Raw genomic sequence first — 27,715 nt, forward strand, 5'->3', positions numbered from 1 at the left:
TACACCCTGCCCTGGCTTCCAAGTGTCTTCTCCCTCCACTCCAGTCTTCCCACCACACTCAACCTAGTCCGCAGTGCACATACCAAAAGCACTACTGGGCTTCACATTCTGACCTCTGGGCCTACAAGATGGTTCAAATCTCCAGCTCACTGGTTTAGTTTTTCAACCCAACTTTCAATTTCATCTAGAGATGAGATGCTGTCTTTACAGTGTGGTAAGAACAAAACTATCTAACTGGCTGCCTACCACAATGCCTACAAGTGTCGGGCCCCAACCATAACGCCTAGAGTAGAGTAAGTACTCAATAAAAACTATCAACTTCCCACCAATAATCAGAGAAAACAGTATCTATCTGCATCCATCTAACACCAGCCCTGTATTAAAAACCCAAAGTCAGAGCTTGGTGACTGAGGTGAGCAGCCTGAGACAGCTCCACAGCCTGTGAGAGAGAGCACTGATCTACACCATGAATGTATATCCATAATGGCTGTGCCAGGGAATCTCCACACACTAGACAAGACACAGGAGTGCCTACCATTACATTCCATACATGAAGTCACACGTCACTAAAGCCAATAAAACGGTTCATTTCACAAGTCAACACACTGTGTCAATTATCCATTTCTGTACCAATTCCTACCACAGCCACGGGCCATCACTGCACTCAAAAGGGAAAAACAGATGAAACCAGTAATATGAATGGCCCTTTCATCTCTCAGTGTAAGAAGACAGGAATTTAGAAGAAAAACAAAAAGGAAAAAATAGCAATAAAAGATAACCTCACAAAGGTTAACAGATATTGGATTTATGGTTCATCCGTTCCATGCTTAGGGCAAGTAACAGACCTTGAAATCTAAAATAGATTTCACATCCTTAAGGCAGAGATGTCAGGGTAAAGATCAAATGCTTTACAGAGAATACATCAGGAAAGCACTAACTGATTCATAAAAACCCGCTCATCTTTCAATTCCAAAGGGAAAATACAAGGTTAAGTCAACCGTACTCCATGATCCGCAGGCTTTCCACAGCGAGCGAGCAGTGGTGGTGTGAGTGCAGGTGACAGCACCCTCCACAGCCAGCCATCAGCTCCACACAGCAGTCTGTCTGATAAAGAGCTCACCTAAACTATCTTCTGGGTGTTTTCAAAACCACCAACGGATGCTAACTGGGTATGAAAATGCTGTTTGCTTTAATTACTGTTTGCAAGATGAAAGGGAAGAGAGGACACAGACCACTCTGCACTGTAGCTATGACGGACGGACGCAGGGAATCAGGAGTCAGATGATCTGGGGCAGTAAATGCAGACGTGAATGTCAAACAACCATTTACGTTCTGATAGTTTATGTATCCATAAGAATCAGAAACAAATGCACAATAAGCAAAACCCTTCCTTTCTTCCATAATGCCAACTGTAAAATATAACCGAGATCTCAATTATAATAGCATCAAAAGGCAATAATACATAAAGGAATAAACGTCAAAAGGTGAGACGGAAATGCAGACACTCTCGTTTGGTGGCCGATGTAAGTGCCAACAGAGATGGCTGTTTCTGGAAGGGGAAAGTGCCAACGCTGTGAAGCAACGGCTTCTCCCTTCAGTAAACTACAAATTAAAGGCAATCAAACTCCTCTTCTGCCTGCCCTGCAGTTCTCACACACTCCACCCCTGTATGCCCACCCATCCCCCACAGCCATCTCCTACCCTTGGAAAAATCATGGGAGGAGAAAGGAAGGTAAGGCTTGGAACCAATCTGAGAACAAAGATGCTGGCCCTGCCAAGCACGTGCTGAGGTAAGCATGAGCTTCCTCCTCAGGTCTAACATCAGGTATGGAGCAGAGGCAAAGAGACTGCAGGGGGCACACTATGACCCTGGGGTTCTGTGGACTCCGCTACTACTTGGCCACTACAGCTCGAGTGCAGTTAGCTAATACATAAACAAGGAGTGAGGCTGTGTGCCGAAGAAGTATCATCTGTAAAACCTCGGTGGCAGGTCGCCCTGGCCCCTAGGCACTGCCAGTCAGCACCTGGTGGATATGCACAGCGGTACAACAGCGGACAGTGCAGAGTGAGGGTGACCAGAAGGGAAAGGACGTGCCTAGGTCTCTGTGCATACACAGGATATAATCAACACCATAAAAGGACCTGTTTGTTTTACACAGGGTCTCTCTACATAGTCCTGGCTGCCCTGAAGGGGACAGTAAACCAGACTTCTGCCTTGAATTTAGAGATCCTCCTGCCTCTGCCTCTCAAGTGCTGTGACTGAAGAATTGAGCCACTATATTCCACTAAATAAGAGAGCATTTCTCCTTATTAGAAAGAGGTTGTCTTTCAGGAGGAACAACGAACAATCAGGAAGCATTTGAAACCAACTGAAATTGGCTCCCACCTCAGCCACAGTAGAAGGGGAAGGCATTCAAGGCAAGAGACAGCAGCTCATCGCTGGGCCCGGAGCCCCGCATCTCATCGGTTCCACACACTCACTTTGCCCTCACCTCTCTGCCAGACTCCAGTGCACAGCTGCACTGTCCACTGCGCTAACAGGGCAGGCCAGCTGCTGCAGCTGCTTCAGGCTAACCAACTCCCTCAGAGAACACACATACTCACACACTACTGAAGCCAAAAGGAAGTCTTTATTTGCCTTAGTGAGGAACTTAAGAAATGGCCCACACACAAATTTTTACTGGAATGCATGGGGGTGGGGGAAATGGGATTACTTCGAGATGCCTTGTTCTGTGTCTGTCCGATTCTCTCCCTTTTCACTATTTCACATAGGAGTTAGATGGCAGCCGTGGCCACCCTGGGAATACATATGTCACACTTCCTGTTAGCCCAAAGGCATTTCTCCACTCTACCTCCCTATGAGACTAAGACCATGTCCCACATAGACTGTACTACCCTATCAAGTATACAAATTATTTTAAAACTGGCTGAGTCTCTCTCTACAAACTTCAGAGGGAAACAGGCAAGAGAATACAATAACGAGCAGGAGACAGGGAAGAGTCCAAGTTATCCATCCGCAGGCAGAAGATCCGACTGCTTCAGTGACTGAGACAGTGAGGCAATGTAGCTAGACCACGGGACACCAAGAGTGGTTAGAACTCATGAAGTCCATAATCGGGGATAGAAAGACATGCAAAGACCGATAATATCTTTGTCACTCACCAAGATCACTGTTCCCAAAGACGCTGAGAAAGCAGTACTACTTACACGATACCTACAAAACCCAAAATCCTTGCAAGGAAAATCAACCATCATTTACACTAAATACAAAATTCTGGTAAAATTGGACAGGCCACAAAACAGAAAAATGCCCCATGTTCATGGAATAGTGTCAAAAAGCCCGGGCCACCCAAAGTGATCTCAATATAGAGAAAATACTATTAAAATATTGACATCCTTAATCGAAGTAGGAAAAACACTAAAAGTCTGTGTGGAACTCACAAGACTGAACAATGAAAACAATCCTGAGCAAAAAGAAAAAAAATCTTGAGGCTCCAATACCTGGTTTTAAAAACTATTATAAAGCCCAGAAATATTGGCGCACGCCTTTCGGATCAGCACGTGGAGGCAGAGGCAGGTGGATCTCTGAGTTCAAGGCCAGCCTGGTCTACAGAGCAAGTTTCAAGGCAGCTAGGACTACATAGAGAAACCTTGTCCTAAAAAACTAAACCAAACAAACAAAAACATACTTCAAAGCAATAACAATATACTACCAAAAACGGAACAAAAACAAAAACCCACCCAGCATGATACTGGTATTAAAAATAAGACACAGGGGGGTTGGGGATTTAGCTCAGTGGTAGAGCGCTTGCCTAGGAAGCGCAAGGCCCTGGGTTCGGTCCCCAGCTCCGAAAAAAAGAAACAAAAAAAAAAAAAAAAAAAAGACACAGGGGGTTGGGGATTTAGCTCAGCTCAAGGCCTGGGTTCGGTCCCCAGCTCCAAAAAAAGGAAAGAAAAAACAAACAAACAAACAAAAAAAGACACAGACCAAATAAACAGACTAAAGAAGCCAAAAATAAGCCTATATATCTATAGCCAGATTAACAACAAATGCAACAAGAACATAATTACATAAAGTCTCATCCTTAAATCTTTGAAAAATCAGACAAAACAAGAAAATCAGTATCTCTCTCTCTCTCTCTCTCTCTCTCTCTCTCTCTCTCTCTCACACACACACACACACACACACACACACACACACACACACATTTAAAAGAAAAATCAAGGCCTATGCATCCAACCCCAGCACTCAGTAGACTGAGGCAGGTGAATCTCTGTGAGCTGGAGTCCAGCCTGGTCTACAAGGTGAGTTCCAGGATTCTAGGGCTATAGAGTGAGACCATGCCTCAAAAACAAACACAAAATAGATGACAGATAGTTGATTGATAGAGGTTAGATAAATAGATAAATTAAAAATCAATTCAAAACAGGTCAACAACTTAAACACAAACCCCAAACTACTACTGTGAAAATACAGGGGAAGTGCTTTAGGGCATGGGTCTGGATAAAGATTATGTTTTAGATATGAATCCCCCAAAAAATAAGCTGCAAAAGCAAAATCTGACAAATGGTAAATGAAAATCTTCTGTGCAGCAAAGGAAACAATCAATGGAGAGAGAGAGAGAGAGAGAGAGAGAGAGAGAGAGAGAGAGAGAGAGAGAGGCACAGCCCAAAGCGCAGAAGAGAGGGTCTGAGAGTCTCTTTATCACCTGAGAGTTTAAGTCATAAACGGTCTTAAACATGTCGACAGCAAAAAAGGAAACCACCAAAACAAACCCCACTTCAAAATGGACAAATGACCTGTGTGGACACTGGCTTATGAGATTTCTTAAGACAGTAGATAAATGAGTAACATGTGAATTAATACAAAAATCTTCAACATTAGTTGAATGGCACGATGCCATTCGGTCATAACGGGACATCGCCTTACACAGGTTAAAATAGCATTATCAAAAAGACAGAAAGAAACTGCTGCACTAGGTCTGAGAAGAACTCTTACAGGCAGCTGGTGGGAACAAATTAGGACTTAGTTATATTAATACTTTAACTAATTAATTATCAATAATTAGCCATTAAGAAACACTCCTCAAACACTAGGAGAGGGAGCCCTCACGATGTGGCACCTCCCTGCTGGGGATGTAGAGACTGAAGTGAGAGGGACATGGGAGGCTCCGCATATGTACTGGACACAGCTCACTAAGGCATGCGGTCAGGTCAGCACACGCCAACAGACAAATGCAAAGACTACCACACACGAACACTATACAGCTGTAACAGAATGGAATCTGCCACCTGACGTGACAAGAGGCAACTGGAGGCCATTTAAAGAGAAATAAGGCAGAGAAGACCAATACTGCATATTTTTACTTAGCTTTAATTGATACATAGTTTTGGAAGTAGTGTGTGAATATATATACGTGTGCGTGTGTGTGCGTGTGTGTGTGTGTGTGTGTGTGTGTGTAATGTGTGGTGAACAGATCAGGGTGACTGGATGTGTGTGTGTGTGTGTGTGTGTGTGTGTGTGTGTGTGTGTGTAATGTGTGGTGAACAGATCAGGGTGACTGGATGTGTGTGTGTGTGTGTGTAATGTGTGGTGAACAGATCAGGGTGACTGGATGTGTGTGTGTGTGTGTAATGTGTGGTGAACAGATCAGGGTGACTGGATGTGTGTGTGTGTGTGTAATGTGTAGTGAACAGATCAGGGTGACTGGATATGTGTGTGTGTGTGTGTGTGTGTGTGTGTGTGTGTGTAATGTGTGGTGAACAGATCAGGGTGACTGGATGTGTGTGTGTGTGTATAATGTGTGGTGAACAGATCAGGGTGACTGGATGTGTGTGTGTGTGTGTAATGTGTAGTGAACAGATCAGGGTGACTGGATATGTGTGTGTGTGTGTGTGTGTGTGTGTGTGTGTGTGTGTGTGTGTGTGTAATGTGTGGTGAACAGATCAGCATGACTGGCATGTCAGTTACATATGTCGTTTCCATTAGAATATGCATAATCAATGTAAAAGCTAAGAAGTTCTTCTCAAAGTACAGGCCAGGCACTTTGGAAGCAGGGACAGGAGGACTGGTGGGAGTCCAAACCAGTCTACCCTACAGAGTGAGCTCCAGGCCAGCTTAGTAAACTATAATGAGCACCAGGCCAGCCTGGGCTAGAGAGTAAGATCCTGTAGCAAAAGGAACAGAATATTGGCCAACAGAGCCTAGCAAGGGTCTGAGGGAGGAATGACGAGGGCTGGCTCAAGAGTCTGGTGTAAAGTGGACAGGGGGGAATCTGTTCCCCTGCCACACAGGACAGGAGGCTCAGCAGCCTGTATACTTCAGACTACCTAGTTAAGGTCCCATTGTGCTCACAATAAATGCCTTCTCTGTGACAATGAAATGCATGAAATACCCTGCAGGGGCAGTAGGAGAGGCTCACTGGTAAGGGCAGGATAACAGCCAGCTATTGCCAGAAAACCAAAACAAAATGAAAGGTTATCAAAACCACTATATCACAGGGACCAAGCAGTGCAGGGCTGTGACTCTCCCACAGGATTCGACTGGCATACAGCCTCATCGGCTCTGGCTTCCCCACCCCAGGCAGGCAGGACAGCATCCTCCGGGAGACTCAGCCTCACAGACCTTGCCCCTTGCTGGTATTCTCAACAGCTCTGTTGATATACAGTCCACATTCCACATCCCTCACCATCTGAGGGTCACAATGCGCCAGCTTTAGTCGCTCAGGGAGTTATCTAACCATCACCACAATCAAATTCCCGGCCCCTTTACCACATTCGCTGCCAGTCCTCACTGTCAGGAGACATGTCTACTAAATGGCTAATGGTGCCTGCCTCACAAAGAGGCTGCAAGAATTAAAAAGTTTAGATCAGCGCCTAGAGCATGGGAGGGAACACCTACGTGCTGGCAACGAGTCAGAGGGTGGCATCTTTTAACCATCTCCCAGCACAGACAAACCAACCCCAGCTTGCTACCTACTTAGGCAACACAAAAGTAGCCTATATGCCACAGAAGCCAGGGTATGGCCCAATCAATTCATGAAAATGGGAGCATGGATTCTAACACACTCAACAACTCAGCCATCACCTGCTACTCCAACAAGGCACACCCAGTCCCTTGCAGTGTGGGAACCAAGGGTCAAGGCAGGACAGGCATACCGGACAAAGGAAGGCAGGCAGCAGACAGGAAAGTGTTAACTTCATTTGTCTGGTCAATGGATATTTGCTACTGGAACAAAGAGCCAACAGAAGGGAGCTATAGAAGGAGCAGGGATAAGCAGGTCACTGTGTAATGCACCATTTGCATAGAGCACAAGAGCCAAAATTACATCCTTCCACGCATCTGGCTATGGGCAGTTTCCCCTCACTCTCAGAGAACCCAGGGAAGAAGCTGGTAAGAGAAACCCAAGAGGAGACCTGCCATCAGAGCCCTGTCTGTGCCTGCCACTGCCATCTCAAAGGATCCAGTCACTTCAGGACACATGGGCTGGCTGTGTTCCCAATGTGACAAGGTACAAAGGCCTCCAGATTCCTTCTTCGCACCCTGCCTACCACTGAGAAGAGAGCTTCACAGGGTCACTAAGAGACAAAATACCATCCAATCTCGATAATGTTGCAGGGCCCAGGTTTACAGCAAAGAATACCAGGCCTAGTACACTCTAGTCCAGAGTCCCAACTCTGCTGTGTCCCAGCTGAGTCACCTCACATATCACCAATCTAACTCCGCCCCATCTGTAGAGCCAGAATGACAGAACCCCCTCCACAAGCTCCTGGGGGCACAGTGAGCAGCAGGTACACGAAGCACGCTGACAGAGTGATGCCCACACCCCACCCCAGCTCCGCTCGGCCTGGACCTGGAACAGCTGCACAGAAAGGCATGTAAGAAGGATAGCAAGGAGATGTATCTTTAAGGCCATTAACACAGTATCCCCTGAACTGACTGACAACGTCCCCGATTTAACTGACCGGGTCTAGGAATCTGTAGAATAGCTCAGGGAATGGCATCTATAAAAAAGAGACGTTAAAAATAAATACTTGGGCTGGAGATGGCTCAGTGGTTAAGAGCACTGACTGCTCTTCCAGAGGTCCTGAGTTCAATTCCCAGCAACCACATGGTGGCTCACAACCATCTGTAAAGGGATCTGATGCCTTCTTCTGGTGTGTCTGAAGATAGTTACAGTGTACACATATACATGAAATAAATAAATCTTAAAAATAAAAAAATAAATACTTAGCCATGCCCTAAGATGTAAAAACGGGGATGGGGATTACCTTCATTATAAAGCTGCTGAGTGGCTCTACGCCAAGTCTCGTTCTCTGGCTTTCTGCAATGTTAGCTATCACCTGTACTTTCCAGCTTGCAAGGTTATTTCCTTATCTCCAACAACTTAAACTGCTTCAGCAGCAAACAAGAAGGTGCAGAGTACTTTTCTGGGCCACAGTTCTCCAGCAGGGTTAGATACCTGTCATCACTGCAGACCACCTTGCCTAGAACTATGCAGAGGAGCAAGCTGCAAGACTCCAGACGACTACCAGCTGCACTGCTCCAAGAGGAAGAGCCCAAAGCAAAGGAGACCAGTACCAGTGGGCTCTGACCACTCACAGGCCAGTACAACGTCCCCTCTGAGGAGCAAGTGAAAAGCAAGAATACAACTAGGACCCGTTCACTTGCAGTGGAGAGCACCCGACCCTCGAGCTGGAAGGCCAAGGCACTGTGTAAAGAACCTTAACCCCAGTGGCCTTGAGGTCCCTCTTCCTATAGTTCAGCTTCCTCACCCGTGACCTCCTTGGAGAGGAGGGTGGAGAACTCGGTAATAAAAGGCCTAGTTCCCCCTCCTCTTGTCCCTTTCTAGCCATCTCCTTTCCCCTCTCCTCCTGCTTCCTCTCCACTCAGACATCCCACATGTCCCTACTCTCTGTACCTTACCTCCTCCCTCCCGTCAGGCCTTCTCTGACCACCGACATCCAACTGCACTCGCGCACACACCCACACGCACACACGCGCACACGCACACACGCATGCACACACACCCACACACCCACACACGCACACACGCGCACACGCTTCCTCCACTTTGTTTTCTCTACAGAACTGATCACTACAAACCATACCTACTTATTATCTGCCTCTCGACTGAAGCATAATGAAAACTTTCAGACACATGAAGAACTGGGCTTTGCGCACAGTAGGTACTCAATATTCACACCTGATGACTGACGGCCCCATATCCCAGAGAGGCTAGTTTTTATACATGAAATCTCTCAGCACAAAATAGTTGAGGAACTCAACTACAATCTCACAGCTAATAAATGGCATAGGGCTGTCATGAATCCAGATATTCTGGCTCAAGGCTCTACTCCTACCAAGCAATGTCCTGACTTCCCAAAGTGCCACAGAGCAGAGGGGACACCACTGCACCACACCCATGGAATAGATGCCGGGGTGGGCATGTCTTTGGGCCACAGAAACACTGCCCCAGTAAATGTTTGGAGTCATCATTCTCAGTGGCAAAAGCACCAATCATGAGGTATGGGGCTCACACAGCCTCGACAGTTTCCTTTAGATCAGTGTGTGATGCTGTAGTACCTTCATGCAAAGAAAAACAACCACCCATGAACACGAAGAAGGCCATAAATACAACGTAAGAGCCAAGTATCTGGGGTGGGGGGTCCTCGGGGAGGCACTGACTCACGGGAGGTCGGGACATAAAGAGGCTCTTAAGCGCGATGGGTATCTCTATATCTGGGTTTAGCAGTTGCTCTGACAGGGCATTTGTTCACCAGTCTATCCAACTACACATTTAAGTGGTATAACTTTTTAACATGTAAATTATAACCTCAGTAAAGATGACCAGAAAGGCTTCCTTTAGAACTATCAGACATTATTTCTGGCTAAACAAAATACTTCACCCAAGAAAAACCTACAAATAGTATTCTCAAATCAGTACATGCACAGGGGGTTAGAGGCCAGCTTCTAAGCATCCCACCTCTGAAATGGATTTCTTAGAGACAAAAGAGGCTATCCATGGGGACAGGAGTCCACAGCTCCAGCTAAGAGCTAGCAGGCTGGCCTGCCTGTGTTGTGTTTTATAAAAAAAGAGCCAAGGATAGGTTTTGTAGAGCACGGTATGCTGAGGTGGGAGGGGTGCGGGGGCGGGCATGCTGAGGCATCCCTTCACCCTAAGGTACCAGCCATATAATGGGTATAGTGTAGAGTTTATTTGGAGCATGTGAAGGGAAGTTGAGGCAGAGAAAGACAGACAGACAGACAAAAGAGGTCAGCCAGGAACACGTGGAGAGAGAGAAGGGAGGGGGAAAAGGGGTCAGGGAGAGAAGAGAGTTAGAGAGAGAGAAGAAGCAGAGAAAGTGAGGGGGGGTAAACAGCCCCTTTTATAGCAACCAGGCCTACCTGGCTATTGCCAGGCAACTGCTGGGAGGAGCATAGAAGAAATGCTAACATTGAATACCTGCAATGCTGGTAGTCGGCTTTTGGTCATCTCTGAGTAGAGCCTACAGGCAGCTATACTGAGAAGGAAAAACGCAGCTCTTCTCCACGAGAGCCTCTGCCAGGTAAATGGACAGTGAGCAGCGAGGACTGAGTTTTTAGTTGCCAGCATGGGAAACCAGCTGTGGCAAGTTTAAACGAAAAAGCATTGGTTTTGTTTCCTTTTGTTTGTTTTAAATATAGCACTAAGACTCACTAGGAAAATGAGAAAGCCAGGCCTGTCGATCACACAACAGAAAGAAGTCCTGTGGGCACACGGCGAGATTCCCCACAGACAGAACCAGGACTAGACCAACTCCAGCTCCAAAACCAACAGAGCTGCCATGGCTAAGCACCCACCACAGCAGTTCTCCTCAGGCTACAGCCTTCTTCCCTTTGCTGGCCTCCACCTTCAGTTCTCCTCAGGCTACAGCCTTCTTCCCTTTGCTGGCCTCCACTTTCAGTTCTCCTCAGGCTACAGCCTTCTTCCCTTTGCTGGCCTCCACCTTCAGTTCTCCTCAGGCTACAGCCTTCTTCCCTTTGCTGGTCTCTACCTTCAGTTCTCCTCAAGCTACAGCCTTCTTCCCTTTGCTGGACTCCACCTTCAGGAGGTCTGAGGTGGGAGGAGTGCTTCCAAGCAGCTCCCTGCTAAGGAAGAGATCCCCAAGGCCAGACAGCACTATTGGGATGACTCTGCAGGCCCTACTGATACAGGCAGAGGTAGACAAAGGTTTGCTAAACACTCATCAGAAAAGGAAGTCCACAAAGAACTACGAAAAACAAAAAACAGAACAAAAATCCATCCCACACAGAGGGGTGGTGCACCTGGAAGGAGGGGTCTTTTCCCCACCATTAAGTGTTTTTATTCCATACATTCAGCAATTTCAAGAACAACAGACTGTCTTCCTAGGTGACAGTAACTTGTTTAACATTTCCTAATTAAAAGAAAAGAAATTCAAACCTCAGGTAGAAGGTACTCTCTGAAGAGCCATGGACACTCCACTAAAAAAAAAAAAAAAGAAAAGAAAAAAGAAAAAGTGGTCCTGGCTCTAAAACTGTCATGTGACACTAACTAAAGCATGAAATTCTATTTAAAATGCATGTAAGTGTTTTTCTTCCTAAGATACACTTTCTAAAGTATGTTCTTAAAATAATAATTCTCCAGAGGTACTTCTGACCTGAATTTCACAGTAAGAATAAGCTGTAGGAGGCAATCAACACCAATTCGGGCTCCCAACCAGCACACTTCCCTCTGTCAATGTTAGCTTTAACTTGCACATTTAACATCTAACATAGTAAGTGAAAAGACACCAACAAACTTATTGTACTGTTTTCTGGTTTTATGTGCATTTAGTATTTTACTGGCCTGGATGTCTGTGACTGTGTGTGATGGATGCCTTCAGAGGCCAAAGAGGGTTATCAGATTCCCTGGAACTGGAGTTACAGACTGTGGTTAGCCATCATGGGGGTGCTGGGAACTGGGAACCAAACCCAGGTTCACTGCCAGAGCAACTAGTGCTCTTAACCACCAAGCCCTCGCACCAGCTCCTATCTCACTCTACTGTTAACTGACCAGGACCTGGCCATAAGTGAGAGAAAAATTAAAATAGTGTCAACCCATCTCCCAAACAGATCTGCTGACAGATCTAACCTCCTGTCCCAAAAAGACTTTTCCTAGTCCCTGTTCGTACCTTGCAGCATTTAATCTCTCCATATCAAACATGCTGCTTACTTACTGCTATGTTATGATTTGAACAGGGAATGTCCCGAAAAGGTTCACATCTTGAGTGACTAGCGCTCAGCTCTTACTTGGAGATTGTAAAAACTATGGAACCTCTGGAGCAAGGAGGTCACTGGTGCTAGGTCTTAGGGAGGAGGATATTGTCCCATGCTCTGAGGACAGGGAGGAAGGAGGGAGCCTTCCAAGGAGAGAAGCCAGGCCTCAATGACAGAAGCCATCCTACAACACCAGATTCTTGTTCTGAGGAGGCCTGGAAGCCTTTAAGGTTTTTGAGTAGGAAAGGAAATACCAAAAGTAAAGATGATTCAACAATTGAGAGACCAATGTAGCACAGACTAGGCCTCACACAGATTCACTCTTTTCAGAAAGCAAGCTGCCTCAGACCCAAGATGGTGGTAATGAGTTGGGGGGTGGGGAGGGCAACTGTAGGGGACAGGAAGAGATGCAACCTGTGATCGTTTATCTTGTCAACGTTTGGAATCATGAAAAAGACACTGTGGGTCTCTCTGTGAGGGCATGGGGGGGGGCGGGGTTAACAGAGGAAGGACCCACCATGAGTGTGGACTCATGGGCTGAACTACAAAAAAGAAAGTGGCAGAGAGCCAGTATCGTCCCTCCTTCCTACTGATACAATGTAACCAGCCGCCAGTATCGTCCCTCCTTCCTACTGAAACAGTGTAACCAGACGCCAGTATCGTCTCTGTAACCAGCCACCAGTATCTTCTCTCCTTCCTGACACAGTGTAACCAGCCGCCTCCCAAATCCTGCCCCTCACTCCCAGAGTATATCCTCTCTGCTCTGCCAGAGTGTATCCTCAAACTGTAATCCAGAATAAACCCTTTCTTCTTCAAGTTGTTGTGGTCAGCTATTTGGTCACAGCAAAAAGACATTGCATACACAGACTCTCCCTCCCACTACGTAACAGGAAAACATGGGAAGCATCTAAGGTTCCAATGAGGATGACTAAAATTACTGTGGCTTCATTAACCAAAGGGACTAAACCAACTAACTAGTTTTGGTTTCCTATTGCCTTGCCTAACTACAAAGCTAGGGCCACACACACAGCCTATTTCCAGTACATGGGTACCTTGGTACAACTCATATCTAAATGCCCCTGGGAACGAACACTCACCAAAGTCACCAGGCTATAAAGTACTGGATACTTAACTGATAGACTGCATTTTGCTGTTATGTCAGCAGAATGACTAGCTATTATTAGCTACAATTATAAGAATGACCATGATGGTGATTAAGATGAGAATAATGCAACATCAAAACAGGAAGAAGGAAGGAAGTTACAGAGGTAAGAACGCCATCAAGCATCAAGTATGGTCCTGCTGTGAGCCAAGAATGGAGAATGGAGAAAGTCACTGTACACAGATCCCAAATAGGAAGAGGAGGAGAGAGCTTTTGTCTTTGGCAGTTATAGACAAGACTACTGTGATGACTATTCTCCTTGTCAACTTGACTAGTTCTGGAATTAATTAAAACCCAAAATGGAGTGGCACGCCTGTGTGTGATTTTTGCTTAATTTGAAGTAGGAAGAGTCACCTCTAATCTGGACCTTTGAGGTGGGAAGACACAGCTCTAATCTAGGCCACGCCTTCTGCTGGAAGTCTAATATAAGGACGTGGAAGAAAGAAGCTTTTGTTGTTTGCCTGCTTGCTCCTGCCTCATTCATTACCAAGTCCATTCCTTCACTGGCATTAGAGCCTACTTCTTCAGGATTCCAATATATATCAGCTGAAGCATCCAGCCTAGTAGACCAAACAATTACTGAATTCTGTGTGTGTTACACACACACGTACATACTTAGGATTTATATGTATATATACAAATATACAGATTCATTCTATAAGTTGATACCCTTAGAGAACCTTAATACAACCCCCCTGCAAATAATTCCAATACAGAGTCAAACATCTTCAATAAAACTTCTGAACTGCTTAAATGCATAGTTAAATCCACAAGAAAATATAAGACCTAGCCAAGGGCCAAAACTCAAAGGTCACAAACACTAGAGTAGACAGTACAGGTTGATAGTACCTAGGTCTTTGGGGCTTCCAGACTAGCTGGAGGATTGTGTGAGGGAAGGGGACTTGTCCTTCAGGATGTGATGAGAACAAATGAAAACAAAAGAAATGCAGACTAATGTTTTCTTTAGATCCTGAAGACAGTTCTAGAGCTCATGGTTTGTTTTTGTTTTTTTTTTTGTTTTGTTTTGTTTTTTGTTTTTTTTTCCCCTTATCATTTGGCAATAGCAAATCCTAAATTAAATACTTTTTTGAAAAATGTCTGTAATATATACAAGACGGTTCTTAGAGATTTTACTGCAGATGTAAGTCAAAACAGGATAGATATAAATTATTTCTCTAAAACACCATATTCTAACGAGTTTCTTATTTCAAAAGCCATCCTGTAAGGTCTAGAGAGACTGCCCAACACCTAAGAGGATCTGAGTTTCATTCCCCGCACTCAGTTGAGCAGCTCACGACCACCTATAACTCCAGTTCTATGGGATCCCAAGCCTTCATCTGATCTCTATGGCATCTATATGCACGTGCACATACCCACACATATATACACTTAAAAATAGTAAAAATAAGTTTTAAAGAATTGTCTGCTACATATACAAGTTCAATACTGTCTTAATTGTGTCAGGTCGTTTCCAGATCTTAAAACTCATCAAGAAATGTATATAAGAAATACTCAAGTTAATAAAAAATAATAATAATAAAAAAATTAAAAAAAAAAACTCATCAAGATGTTTACAATTGGGGGCTGGGGATTTAGCTCAGTGGTAGAAGCGCTTACCTAGGAAGCGCAAGGCCCTGGGTTCGATCCCCAGCTCCGGGAAAAAAAAAAAAAAACAAAAAACAAAACAAAAAAAAAAAAAAGATGTTTACAATTGGGTTATTAAAACACCCCTCCAATGACCATTCCAATTACTGATGGTTCATAGAATTCGATACACCACACACCAAAAAAAAAAAAAAAAAAAAATCTTAAAGCCCCCACTTTGGGAGTGATCACTAAGGAGAACTGGCAAAGGATGTGGCTGGTGGCTGGAAGTCCACAAACTCAGGAAGACATGTAATGGTCAAGAGAGAAGGACAGCTTGGCATCCAAAGGGCAAACAGCAGCCCCGTTTGCTTTACTTACATAAAAGTTAAGACATCACAGTTCCCCTTTGCTCACCTTTAGGGTTTCATTTCAGGTTCTGGCATGAGACTACTTCAACCTCAAATTCCACTAAGCTGCCATTCTTGATTTGCTTCCAAAAACAAAAAACAAAACCCTAATTCTTGGGCAAACCAAGTTGCCCAAGAAATATCAGTGCAGTTGTCTGTATTTTCTTCACAAGGGATGTATTTGTCTCTACTTAGTTTCCATACTTATGTAAGGATGTATATACTTCACCCTAGACTTCCATACACTGAATACACTCTAAATATTCCATGATAAACATTGCTTTAAAACGAATGTATGCAAGATGTTTCAAAACTAAGCATTCGTTCCGCAAGGCTACCAGATGCAGGGGAAAATTAACTCGGAGAAAGGCCAGGGCTTGGCCTGGGCTCGCCCTCTGCGGTGCCCAAGGAATCCAGGAATCTCCCGGAGAGAACGCATTGGGTCTCCGCGGCATAAAGCACGAGTTAGTCAAGCAAGGAGGTTCCAAGGGACGCGCTGCATTCTGGGACTCGTTTCCACAGTTACCCACGTGCACCCAATCCAACCGCGGCCCGGGCAGCTGAGACTACAAGTCCCAGAATTCCATGAGCCTGCCTTTCCCTTTACACCGGTTCCAGGAGCCAGACCCTAAAGGAAACCCCTAAAGGACCCTCCCGGTGCTTCGGGCGGAGGTAGCTTCTCGCACGCGCGTTGCTATGCCTCCAAAGCGGCCCTCCATACAGGTTAACAGGTCCTGACGCATCAGTCTCTACACCTGATAGTCAGAAATTAGGGAACTGCGTCACACACTGCCAAACCTACGGACCGCCGGGGACCCTGACACCTCTTACGCTAATTCCTCCACCCCGCCTCTAGGACCCCTGCAGGTCCGGTCAGCAAGCAGACAGCGGCCTCCGGGTCCTGTAATCCCAGCCCGCGTTGACCTCACTCCCGGTTGCTCGCTAAAAGTGGCAGCCACTGCCAGCCTCGGGACACCTCCCGAGTACCCGGCCCCGCCCCCTCTCCTCTGTGCACCCCGATGCTCAGGGTGGTCCCCTCCTAGGCTGGACCGGGCCTCTCCCGGGAGGAAGCACCTCCCCCAATGCACAGTTCAACGCTCCCCACCCCGCCCCAAGAGCACCGAACCCGAGGATGACAGCCCTCCCCATCCCGCTCCTCCCCACCTACTCTTCTTCCTAACTCACTCTGCACACCCTCCCCGACCCCTATCTCAGCCCACAAACTGCATCGCAGTCCTACCCACCATCCACTCCTCCAGGGACCCCCATCCCAACACCTGCCCCCAAGCCCTCTCGCCACTCCCGGCCGCCGTCCCGCACACCAGACTCCACAACTCTCCCATCCCACTGCAGTGTCTCCCACTCCGTGTCCGGGTTACATCAGCCCCCAACCCCTCACCCGCCCGGTCGCTGCCCCTGCTCCCCACCCATTGTTCCCGCCCCCGCCCCCAGCCCTCCTTCCTATTGTCCCCGCCCCCGCTCCTCTCGCACTCCCCCGCCTTCCCCGGTAGACTGCACAGCTCCGGCACCGCAAGCCTCACCCGGTACTCAGACCGTAGGGTCTCTCCCTGCCCGCTCGTACCACCCCTGACCCCATCTGCCAGCGCCCGCCGCGGTCTCCACCTCCGTGCACCACCGACTCCCGGCCCCCGGCCTTCAGAATATGTCCCCCCTCCCCCCACCGCGGAAAGCCAGCCAGTCCCCACCCCCTCCCCGCCGCCCCTGCCCCCGCCCCAGCCGCCCGCAGCGTCACGGCCCTCGGACTCCAGGAGGGGAACAGCTCGTTCCCGGGCCAGGGACTCCAGCGCGGTAGGAACCGGAGAAGTGGAGAAGGGAGCACGGGAGCGGACCGGGTGTGCGGGCCCGCGCCGGCCCGCTGGCTCTGTGCTACTCACTGACAGCTGCAGCATCCGAGTGCATTTTCGGGCAGCTCACACCCGCCTGCCGCCCGGGCTCCCGCGCTCCACTCGCGGTCCCCCTACCGACTCCCCAAACCTTAGCTCTCAACAGAGGACCGGCGGCTCCTACTCCGACCCGCCCATCCCGCCTTTCTCATTGGCTAGACCACCACCGAGGGACCGCCCCTCTTCGGCTCTCATTTGACCGAAGGAGTGCAGGTTGCGCCGCCTGCAGCAGGCAAAAGGACCCCGCCCCCTAGACTGCAACGTGATTGGCCCCGGCTCCTCACCTCGGACCGCCCCTGGTAGAGGCCACTATTCGGAGCCGCAGGTTGGACCCAACGGCTGTCAGTCATTCAAGGGTCCGAAAGCGCGTGGAGGGGCGAGACAGGGGACTTGGTCTATCTTGACCCTGAAGCCCCGCCCTGTGGCGGGCGGGTCCTGGAGCGGGAGACCAACAGAGAGACCAACGGAGAACCTAGGTTAAGCATCCGAAACAAAGCGGGCGGAGGGACCCGGAGCCAAGCTGGGGGCCACAGGGACCGGTGCTCCCTGGTAGGCGGTCGGCCAGATCCTGATCCTGCCCGTGCCCCGGTCGCGCCAGTTCTCATCAATCGTTTCCCATCGCGGGAAATTAGGAAAAAAAAAAAAAAAGCCTCCGCTTTCCTCCCTTTTATGCCACAACCTTTCTGTCCCCAACTTTGGAAATGCGCCTCCTTTTTTTAGAGTCAATTATTCAGAGTTGTGCATTGCTTGCGCCAAAGGTTTCGAATGCGCAGGCATTGTCCGTCCGACACTTCTATGCTCCCCAGACAGCGAGAGAAAAACCCAGTGCCACATTAGGCTCTGGGGTCAGTCAGCCTGTCACCAGGACAAGCTAGGTCCCCTGACTATACGTCTAAGAAACATAAGTTGAACCTGGCCAAACCGCTGTTTAACAGAGGAAAGCGTTAATAGGGTTGTGATTGTTAAGTGTCTTGAATCAAAATACTGCTTTTGTTGTTGTTTCTTTACGTTTTTCAGTACTTGAAAACCAATTCTCCTCAATCACTATGGTAATGCAATAACGCAAAGAGATGCTGGAGGACGGGCGCCCCGCCCCCACCGCGAACACACTCTCCACTTGGGAACCTCCAACAGCCCTTGCCCCAAGCACAGCCTGGACTGCCTATAGATTCTGCCACAGACATTGGATGATACGTCCAAAAATAACAAAGGGGTCCGGTCCAGCGTTAGTATTCTGAATTCTACCGCCTTGGCTCTTGAGTTGCAGAGTTCCGAAATCTGGACGGATGTTTGGACGGATGTTACAATAGCGAAGTAGCTGACAGTCCTTGTCATCTACATTACTGTGTTACTGGGATGTGTTCCATCCCATCACCCTCTATTTCTCTGTAATTAAGTTGAATCCCTGTAATGTTATCTCTCATATTTGTCATTCAAGTGCATAGGATTCACGTCATCAAATTGCAGAATCTCAGAATTGCACCTGAAGACAATCCTTCATAAAGCATTCTTTTGGGTTCACTTAACAGAACAGTGTCTTAGCTGTTCTGTAAGCTAAGCCTCATAGACAAAGGAAGGTGCTTGTGGGCTCCTAAGTAGGGAACTTCTGTAATTTAAAAAAAAAAAAAAAAAGGCTTATTGTGGGCAAAGTCTTCTTGCGTTTGTTTTTCTGTTCCTGATTTCAGCCTAATCCAATAAGAACTACAGTTTATTCTTGTTCCTGGGATTTTTTTTTATGTATAATATTTGTATGTGTTTGAGTTTTGTTTTCCCATATTGTTTTGCAAGAAAAGGGCTTGCTTCTTGGTACTTCAAAATTAAAATAACCCCATGGTTTATATTAGCAATTAATTTGCTATATTGATTTATCTGCAGCAAACTTTATCGTTGTGAGATTATTAAACCTAAAGGACCTGCCAGTTTGCTTTCTCCCTGGCTCTCAGAACTTCCTTGACACAAAGTATCCAGAAAAAAAATATGAACAGAATTCTAACCTTTGCTGTTTCTCAGAGTTTGTTCTAGTAAAGTCAGACCGATTGTTTTCAAGTAAAATAAAGATTTGATTTACTCAGACCAGGGTAGTGGTCGTGAGTAGTGGGTAGGTTCAAAATAGTGGCCTCCACCAGAGGCGATCAGAGGCGAGGTGTCAGAACCAATCGTGGTCAGCTAGAGCCTGAGAAGGAAATACTATTTCTTAGTCAGCTGAGCCTCATTACTCCACAAGTCTCATGAATAATAAAACAACGAAATGACGCTCTTTGACTATCACCCAGACATTTCAACCATCCATAAGATTAAAAATCTTCATGGTCAGGGAATTTGTTATAGTTATGTTCTCCGTTCTCCTGCACTTAGTCCAGTGGCTTCCAAGAGTGGATACTGGCTCACTGTTCCTGAGTGTGAAGGGATGACAACTATTGGGGAATTTTATCTCTGAAAGAAACCTCGGAGATTCCAAACCCAACTTCCTCGTTATAAGAATATGAGACCTGAAGTTCAAAGGAATTAAACATCTAATCCGAGTAACCGGGCTACACAAGAACAAAGCAGTATTTAAAAACTCAAGTTTCCAGCTCCTTGTCTATATCTCTCCATCACCACACTGGTCAAATGAGAAAATCTCATATTCCTGGGACAGTACTCTCCCTGACTACTTGAGTTCTATCACGCTGATACAAAGTCTATTCTTCATATTTGAAATATAGCCTCTTCAAGGAATCATTCAATAAATAATCTTATTTCAATTTTTCTTCTCATTCAATAACTTTCCCAAATAGCAAGGTCCCCCTATAGAAATGTTTACTGAAATACCATCTTTTATATTCAAATCGGCGGGGGAGGGGTGGAGAATGTCTTGAGACTTGGGGGTGGGCAGATTTGAGAATATAACACATCACTTTATTGACTTGGTTAGGATTTAAAACACAATATGAACAAGTTTCAAAATGTATTAGTCAGGATTCTCTAGAGTCACAGAACTTAGGAATGTCTCTAATCTATTAATGAAAATTACTGGTATGACTTACAGTCTGCAGTCCAGCTAAGCCAACAATGGGCAGCTGTGAATAGAAAGTCCAAGAATCTAGTAGTTGCTCAGTCCCACAAGGCTAGGTGCTTCCGCTGGTCTTCTGTGTAAGCTGGAATCCTGAAGAAGTAGGTTCCAACGGATGTGCTGCCAGGTAAGTGCAAGCAGGTAGAGAAGCTTCTTCCTTCCACTGTCCTTCTGTGGGCCTCCAGCAGAAGGTATGGCCCAGATTCAAGGTCTCTATCACCACACCTGGACCTAAACTGTTCTTTATGTGGAACTTACTCTGTCTTGGGCTGGCCTCGAACTCACAGATCTGTTTGCCTCTCTCTCCTGGGATTAAAGGCATGCACTACCATGTCTGGGCCCAAGCTTTTCTTGGCCACTATGCCTCAAGATCTAGACCAAAAGCCTGTGTCTTCCAGTCTCAGGATCTCCATTTCTGAATTCTAGTTCATTCCAGATATAGTCATGTTGCCAACTAGGAATAGCCAAGTCACTGGTGCCTGACTTACCTATTTTGTTAGTTGAGAATTTGATGGGAGTCTAGTGAAAGGATAGCACAAGTTTTGGGGTTTAAACGTTTCCTCCCAATATCCCAAATTCCACTATGTATGCTTGTCCTGTGTAAACTAGGTTGGGATACTGAATTGAAAACAGCATAGCCCTGGAGACTTAGATAGAATTCAGCCTTTAGATTAGTAGATAAATGTGTCTCTGGTATGGCTTGAAGAAAAGAAACATAGCATGTTGCAATTCATGTAACCTTTGATTCCACAGCGTATGTAAAACTCCTCCAGTTATCAAAAGTCGGGCTAAGTAGGTATTCAAGATATGGAAATGAGAATGAATAAAAATTTAAGTGTATTCATAAAGGACAGGATAGTTAATTTCCTCAAACCTTTTAGAATAGATATTACTCGTCTGTGAGCTTAAAATGCACAAAAAACCCTGTTGTGCAGGGAGGACACGTTAATGGTGCCTCCATTTTCTTACAAGCCACCACTGTATCTGTAAGACAGCCTCAAAACGGAAAGCTGGAGAAGTGTCTCAGTGGCTAAGGGAGAGCATTACTTTTGCAGAGAACTGAAGTTCAGTTCCTAGCATCCACGTCAAACAGCACAGAGCAGCCTTTGAACTCAGCTTTGGGGACTCCCAGCCCCTCCCAGGCTACCTGCATCCACATATACACAGGCACACGCAGACACAATAAAAATAAATAACTCTTTAGAGCATGTCCCCCAAATAGTTTTTTTTTTTAATTAACACATAGAATTTTAAGACCGTTCTTGAGTCAACACCTCGATGGCCATTTTTGGCTTAAGGAATATACTTCTGCTCATTTTCTCAAAAATAGTAAAAAAAAACAACAGGTTCTATAATTGCTTGTAATACTGGGCACAGTGTAGCTCAATATCATAGTGATGGTTAACACTTTAGACTCTGAGTCCCGGAACACAGGTGAGACGGTTGCTATGGCTACCACCCTCTAAGTACTATCACATCCCCTGCATGCTGATTCGCACACCACCTCTTTCTTTTACCTAAGCTAGTTCCTCACTGGATCGTAGATATTTACTTACTGTGCTAGTTGGGTTTTGCCAACTTGATACATACTAGAGTGACTTGGAAAAGGCGGGTGGGGGATGTAATGGAGTTCTTGCCTCCATCCAACTGGCCTGTGTGCATGTCTGCGTGGCGTCCTCTTGATTAATGATCAGTGAGGCCGAGACCAGCCTACTGTGGGTGATGTCAACCCTGGGCACGTGTTCTGTTCTTGGGTTGTATATGAAAGCAATAGCCATCGTCTTGGAAAGCCAAGGTAGGAACTCAAGACGATGGCGTGGAATCTGGAAGCCAAATTAACCCTTTCCTCCCCAAGCTCTTTTGGTCAGTGCTTTCTGAGAGCAACAGAAAGCTAACCGGGACACTTGCGTTCCTTCTTCACTAGCTTCGGAAATTAACGGTGGGGGTAGAGGCCAGGGATGCAAGAGCAAACTAGACAAGACAAGTCACCAGTGCAGCCTGCTTCTGCAGAAAATGCAAACGTTCGTATAGCAAAGAAAAAGTCATGTTCATATCGGGAATCACACAGGGAAGTCCTGTGAGTACAGAAAGTTAGTATCCGAAAAATGAGCCGACTGAAGTACATTCCAGAAGATTTTCTATGAACACTCATATTGTATTCCCATAATGAATGATTTCTCTTCTTTGTACTTTTTTTTTCTCTTTTTTTCGGAGCTGGGGACCGAACCCAGGGCCTTGCGCTTCCTAGGCAAGCGCTCTACCACTGAGCTAAATCCCCAACCCCTTCTTTGTACTTTGAAATAATTACTCTTCTCTGAGAGCCACAGTTGCTGATATTAAACACTGTGTGTATGTGTGTGTGTGCACGTGTGCCTCTGTATGTGTGCACGCAAGTGTGTGTGTGTGTGTGTGTGTGTACGTTTGCATAAGCATATACTTGCGTGCACATATGCAATGATCAGAATGCTATCAAGTGCCCTCCCCAGTTGTTCTCTACAATATTTTGTCTGAGACAGGGTCTCCCACCAAACCTGTTGTTCACCTAGAATGGCTAACTAGCAAGCCACAGGGACCCACCTGACTCCACCTTCCCACTGCTAAGATTTCATGCTTACACTAAGGCTTTTTACTGGCCTCCTGCACCCATAGCAACCTTTTCTACCAAGACACCTTCCCAGTCCTGCTTAAGACACTTTGAATCAGGTAGGCTGACGTGAAAGCAAATGATTTTGAGTGCTTTGTATGAGGAGGCAAGCTGGAGTAAGAAAGACCCTACCATTTCCAATCATCAAAGGAAGACGTTAAGCTTATCAGAGAGCCAAGTAGTACAATGGGACCCAGGGGACTGATTGCAGGAGGATGACAAGGTCAAGGCTCTATTGCATGGGCATGTCTAAAAGAAAAAACAAAAACAAAAAACAAAAAAACAAGCCAACTTGTCTGGGCTTCAGTTTCTTCATCTACAAAAACAGGAATAATTTCACCAAGGTGTAATTCAGGATGTCAAGTATATAAAACCACTTCTATAGGAGAATACAGCAGGAAGGGGCGTGTGAACTCCCACTGCCCAGGATCTCTTCCTATTTCCTGATGAGCCTAACACATGTCTGTCTGGTAGAGCTGGCTTCTTCCCAACTCAGGGATAATTTCAACTAAAAATGACTCTTTCTTGATGAAGCAGTCATCTGGAGGATCCCTTAACAGAGCTGAGAATTTTCCAATTAGACTTAACATCGTGTTTTCATTTTGGTCTCATTTAGCAATGAATTTGTTTTGCCTATAGTGGCAATACAGGAATTTTTGGGTTTTGTTGTTGTTGGTGGTGGTGGTGGTGGTGGTGGGATTTTTTTTATTTTGTTTTTGTTTGTTTTTTGGGGGGTTGTCTTTTTACTATTTCTAACTTCCAAGATTTCTTGTCATCAGGTAGCATTAATCGATCTTTTAACTAATCGTTTCTTCTAGAGCAGATATGGGATGCTTCAGTGGGGTTTTTCCTTTCTATCCAGGGCCTTTCACTTTGTGGAGATTACACTTGCCTAGGGAATTAACAGAGTTTGAATAAAAATGTATTCATTCCTTACCCCAACCTCTCCGAATTGGATTTTCTTTCCTTACTCCACATTGAGCTAATCAAGTCCTAATGATGCTGCATTTGATTCAATCTCAGAAGGAATAACTTCCCAATTCTGAACAATGCCTGACCTTGGCGCTGACTCTCATGAATACAGCATTTCTTCAATTACCGCAGCTAGCAGGAGATGGACAGAAAGAATAACCATTCTCCTTGTACAATGGCTTCTGTGTGTTGATGTGCTCTCCGTTTTGTTGCCTCCTCTCTCCTGCTTTCATGAACACAATGTCTTTTTAACATCCCTCTCAGGGCGGTACAGGAGACCCCATCCATCTCCAGAGCTCGCATCTCATTATGGCAGAGTGAAGCATGCTGGGAGAGTGGATGGAGAAGGCAGACTGCAGTAGGGAAGAGGGGGGAGGGGAGAGAGGAGATACTACTCTATGGGATAAGAACTTCCTGTTTTAGAAAGAACTAGCATGCAGAATACCCAAACCCCATGAGTCAGCAAATTCCAGCCTCGCCTAGCCTACATAGTTGAAGCTGCCTTAGACTCTTCCCATCTCCGACCACATACTCTCTCTCCACAACCTACCATGGGTCTCACGCTGATGGGACAAAAGCAAGGTATCTTACACACTCAAGAAAGTTCAATGGTTCCAAACTAGGGATAGAACATACAAACACTCACACGTAGTTCAAATGCTGGCCCAATCACGAACAACAGAGCTCATATTTACCTACCTGAAAATTATTTCCTTCAACTAACCCAGATATTTCCCTATTACTTTATTTTCCTTATGGCAGTGTCCTTAGCATTCTGAGACGCCTCAGACCCTTTTCAGAGTCATTGATAATTCTCTATTGAAGGTCTGAAATGCAGCCATAACCACCCACCATCACCCTCCTCCACTAAGAATGCCTGGTTTAGACATTCATTCGGGCTGGCAGGTTTTGCCTTCTTGAAGTCCCAGGGCTTCTGGCAACAGTTGGTGGTCACCTGTAATTTTGTCAGGTGGGATTCATTTCTTTCTTTTTTAGATTTCCTCCCAAGCACTGCTGACAACTGCGCTTGCACCCGAATGTGAATTTTGGTGAAGAGCTGGTAGGTAAGGGTAGCCGCTTTAGGCTGAGGAACTCCTATGGCGCCTTCAGTGAGAAGATCCTGGGCACTGGGCAAGAGCAGTCGTGTTCTCTGGGACAGAAATGCCAAGAATAGACTTTATCTCGTTCCAGATTTTTCTTCCAAGTCCAACTTGGACCCAAGCCAGCGCTGCTTCTTCTGAGGCCACCCTTCGAGCTCTGTGCCCTGTCCACGGTCCTTCTATATGTCTTTGCTGTCATCTGATGATGATGATGATGATGATGATGATGATGATGATGATGATGATGATGATGTCCTCTCCTCACTCCCCTGGCTCCAGGACCCCAAATCAACATCTTGCCTCTCCCCCAAAGGGACACAAGGGCTCCCAGCTGACCTGCCCCCCATTCTGCAGGTAAAGTTGTGTACCCTGAGTCCATCCTTGAAGTCCACACTAGCCCATGTTATATTTTCTATCCCTCCATCTCCGCCATCTCTGGGTCCGAAGCTCTAACACCACAAGCTCCATTTACATTCCATAACTTCATCTTGGCAAAACCTTCCAAGATACCACCCGTAACAGACTTCACAAATTTGTGCTATTACTAAACGTGCTGCTCACTCACTCAGGTACTGTTCTGAACACCCCCATGTTAACTCACTCCTCCCAACCATCCCAGTAGGTTCTTTCGTATAACCCATCTTACAAATGAGGAGACCAAGACCCAGAGGTAAGATAACTTGCCCAGAGTCACACAGTTAGAGCTGGGAAAATCTACCCCAGCAGGCTCTCCCCGAATCTGTTTTAACCGGCATAGCACGCTCTATCAGTTTTCTCTACGATATTCCAGCCAGGACTGCTTGTTCACCCTTAAAACACTCCTGGAGCCCTTGAACACGAGTGGGTCCGAGTCTATTCTTCTAGCCCTAGTAGCTAGGCACATTGAGCATAGATCGTCCTTGGGCGCAAACCCATTCTCCATCCCCACGAAGTCTTAGTGAGAAGCACCGATCTTTGGTCCAGGGCAGGAGCCTTTCCTCCCTTCCTTGTTAAGCTTCAGAGCAGATCTAAAGCAGGATCTCATTATTAGAACAGGGGAATATTAGAACAGGACCCAAAGCAGCACTGTTGTCTGGGGAGGGGCATGGCCAGAACTGTGCTCCCTTCCCCTGAGCTCCCCCCCCCCCTTCGGCCCTTCCCAGCTTCCTTTCCAGATACCCAGGGGACCTGGTTGAAAGGCGTGCCCAAAGTGATTCGTATTGCTGACCTATCCTTAGCTGGTGAAGGCAAGCCTCAGTGTTCCTTATCTGGGTTGAAGAGAATTACAATGGGCTGGAACAAAAGCCAAGAGGAAAGTCACAGACAAGGAGCCTGGAGAATCCAAGCAGGAGCCAACAAGATCCAAGGTCATATGATCTTAGTGGGCCTAGGAAGCTGTTGGGGCTGACTGGACCAGTAGAGAGCATCTCGCAACTTAATAGCACAAGATGGAGACACTTCTCTCTGCTGCCCTGTCTCCCAGCGATCCTTTGGATCCGGAATGCCTCCCTACCTCTCAAAACCACTAAACCCATGATTTAAAGGCTAAGTCTTCAGTTAGGCACAAAGCTTAGGACACTGAGAAAGCGGGAGGGGGGACGACGACCCACTTGCCATGGCCTTGAAAGGGGCTGTGGTACTCCAATCTCTCTTTTGCCTCTTGAGTTCCCTGCAATTTGCATCCTTTCCTGCTAGTCGTGAGTGAGCTCCTGCCGTACTGTGCTGCCTTACTACAGGTCCAAGACAACAGTTAACGAGTCACGGGCCTCAACCGTGGAACCAGGGGCCAAATAAACCTTTACTCTTCATTGTCTTTGGTATTTTCGCTTTAGATTTGAAGGCATCCCTACGCAGACCTTGGGATCAGTCTACTTTAGTGTCAATCAGACTCCACCCCCAGCAGAGTAAAGACCTTCAGGGGCCCAGAGAGACTGCGCACTAAGGGAGCAATGGATGGATGTTGTGATCCGTTTGCTCCTATCAAAACTTGCCTTTCCAATGTTTCATTTCCTCAGACCCTTGTGGATGACAGGCTTGATGTTCTTGGGTAAACTGAGTTGGGGGAGAAAGAGAGATCAGTTAAGAAATTGATGGGGTAACACCCCCCAACCTTCGTCCTTCAGCCCCCAGCCCACCCTTCTTGTTCCTCTCTCCGCTCAACTCACCTCCATTAAGCCTTGCTTGGCCAAGGCTGCCCACTGTCATGGCTTTATCCACAGGTCTTCTCTAACACTGAAACCGAATTTTGCCTCAGAACAGAACCAAGACAAAGGGGATGGAACGATGGTGCTGAGGCACGTGAGAGGTGAGCTCAGAAAGCTACCCCCACCGCAACCCCAGGAGCTTCTGGCAACACCTGCAAAGGCATAGATAGGGGACAACAACAGTTCCTGTTTAGCACACCCCATCTTTTACTTCCCTCTTTTTTGGACCCCAATATTTACCAAACAAAGCCATGATGAAGCTTGCCAGTCAGGAAGCCCCACCCCAACTCCAGGGAACATGTGACCTGAGCTGGGCCAATCAACTTCCTTCCCTGGAATTTTAAACCAGTAAAGGCAAAACAGAGGCTCTGCTTAATGGACTCACAGCAGCCAGAGATCAGAGCTCCCCCACTCAGGGAAAAGGCATCTGGGGAATCAGATGACA

The 27,715-nt window shown here is 46.5% G+C and overlaps 1 protein-coding gene across 8 annotated transcripts in view; it reads right to left on the reverse strand.

The window, feature by feature from the left end:
- The window catches only part of Dcun1d4 (defective in cullin neddylation 1 domain containing 4), an 80,494-nt gene extending 53,077 nt beyond the window's left edge, over positions 1–27,417 (reverse strand). The window contains exons 1-2 of one of the 8 annotated variants that reach the window (XM_017599288.3): positions 27,232–27,417; positions 27,058–27,118 (exon numbers count right to left, since the gene is read on the reverse strand). In XM_017599288.3, coding sequence (XP_017454777.1) covers positions 27,058–27,118; positions 27,232–27,237 — 67 coding nt within the window. In that variant the 5' untranslated portion in view covers positions 27,238–27,417. Of the gene's footprint in view, positions 1–15,422; positions 16,468–17,310; positions 17,469–27,057; positions 27,119–27,231 lie in introns of those variants that run through there. The other 7 variants (XM_039092176.2, XM_063273338.1, XM_063273340.1 and 4 more) reach the window with 7 other exon arrangements.
- Positions 27,418–27,715: the final 298 nt, after the last annotated feature.

Source organism: Rattus norvegicus, chromosome 14 (assembly GCF_036323735.1).
Source record: "Rattus norvegicus strain BN/NHsdMcwi chromosome 14, GRCr8, whole genome shotgun sequence".
NCBI lineage: Eukaryota > Metazoa > Chordata > Mammalia > Rodentia > Muridae > Rattus > Rattus norvegicus.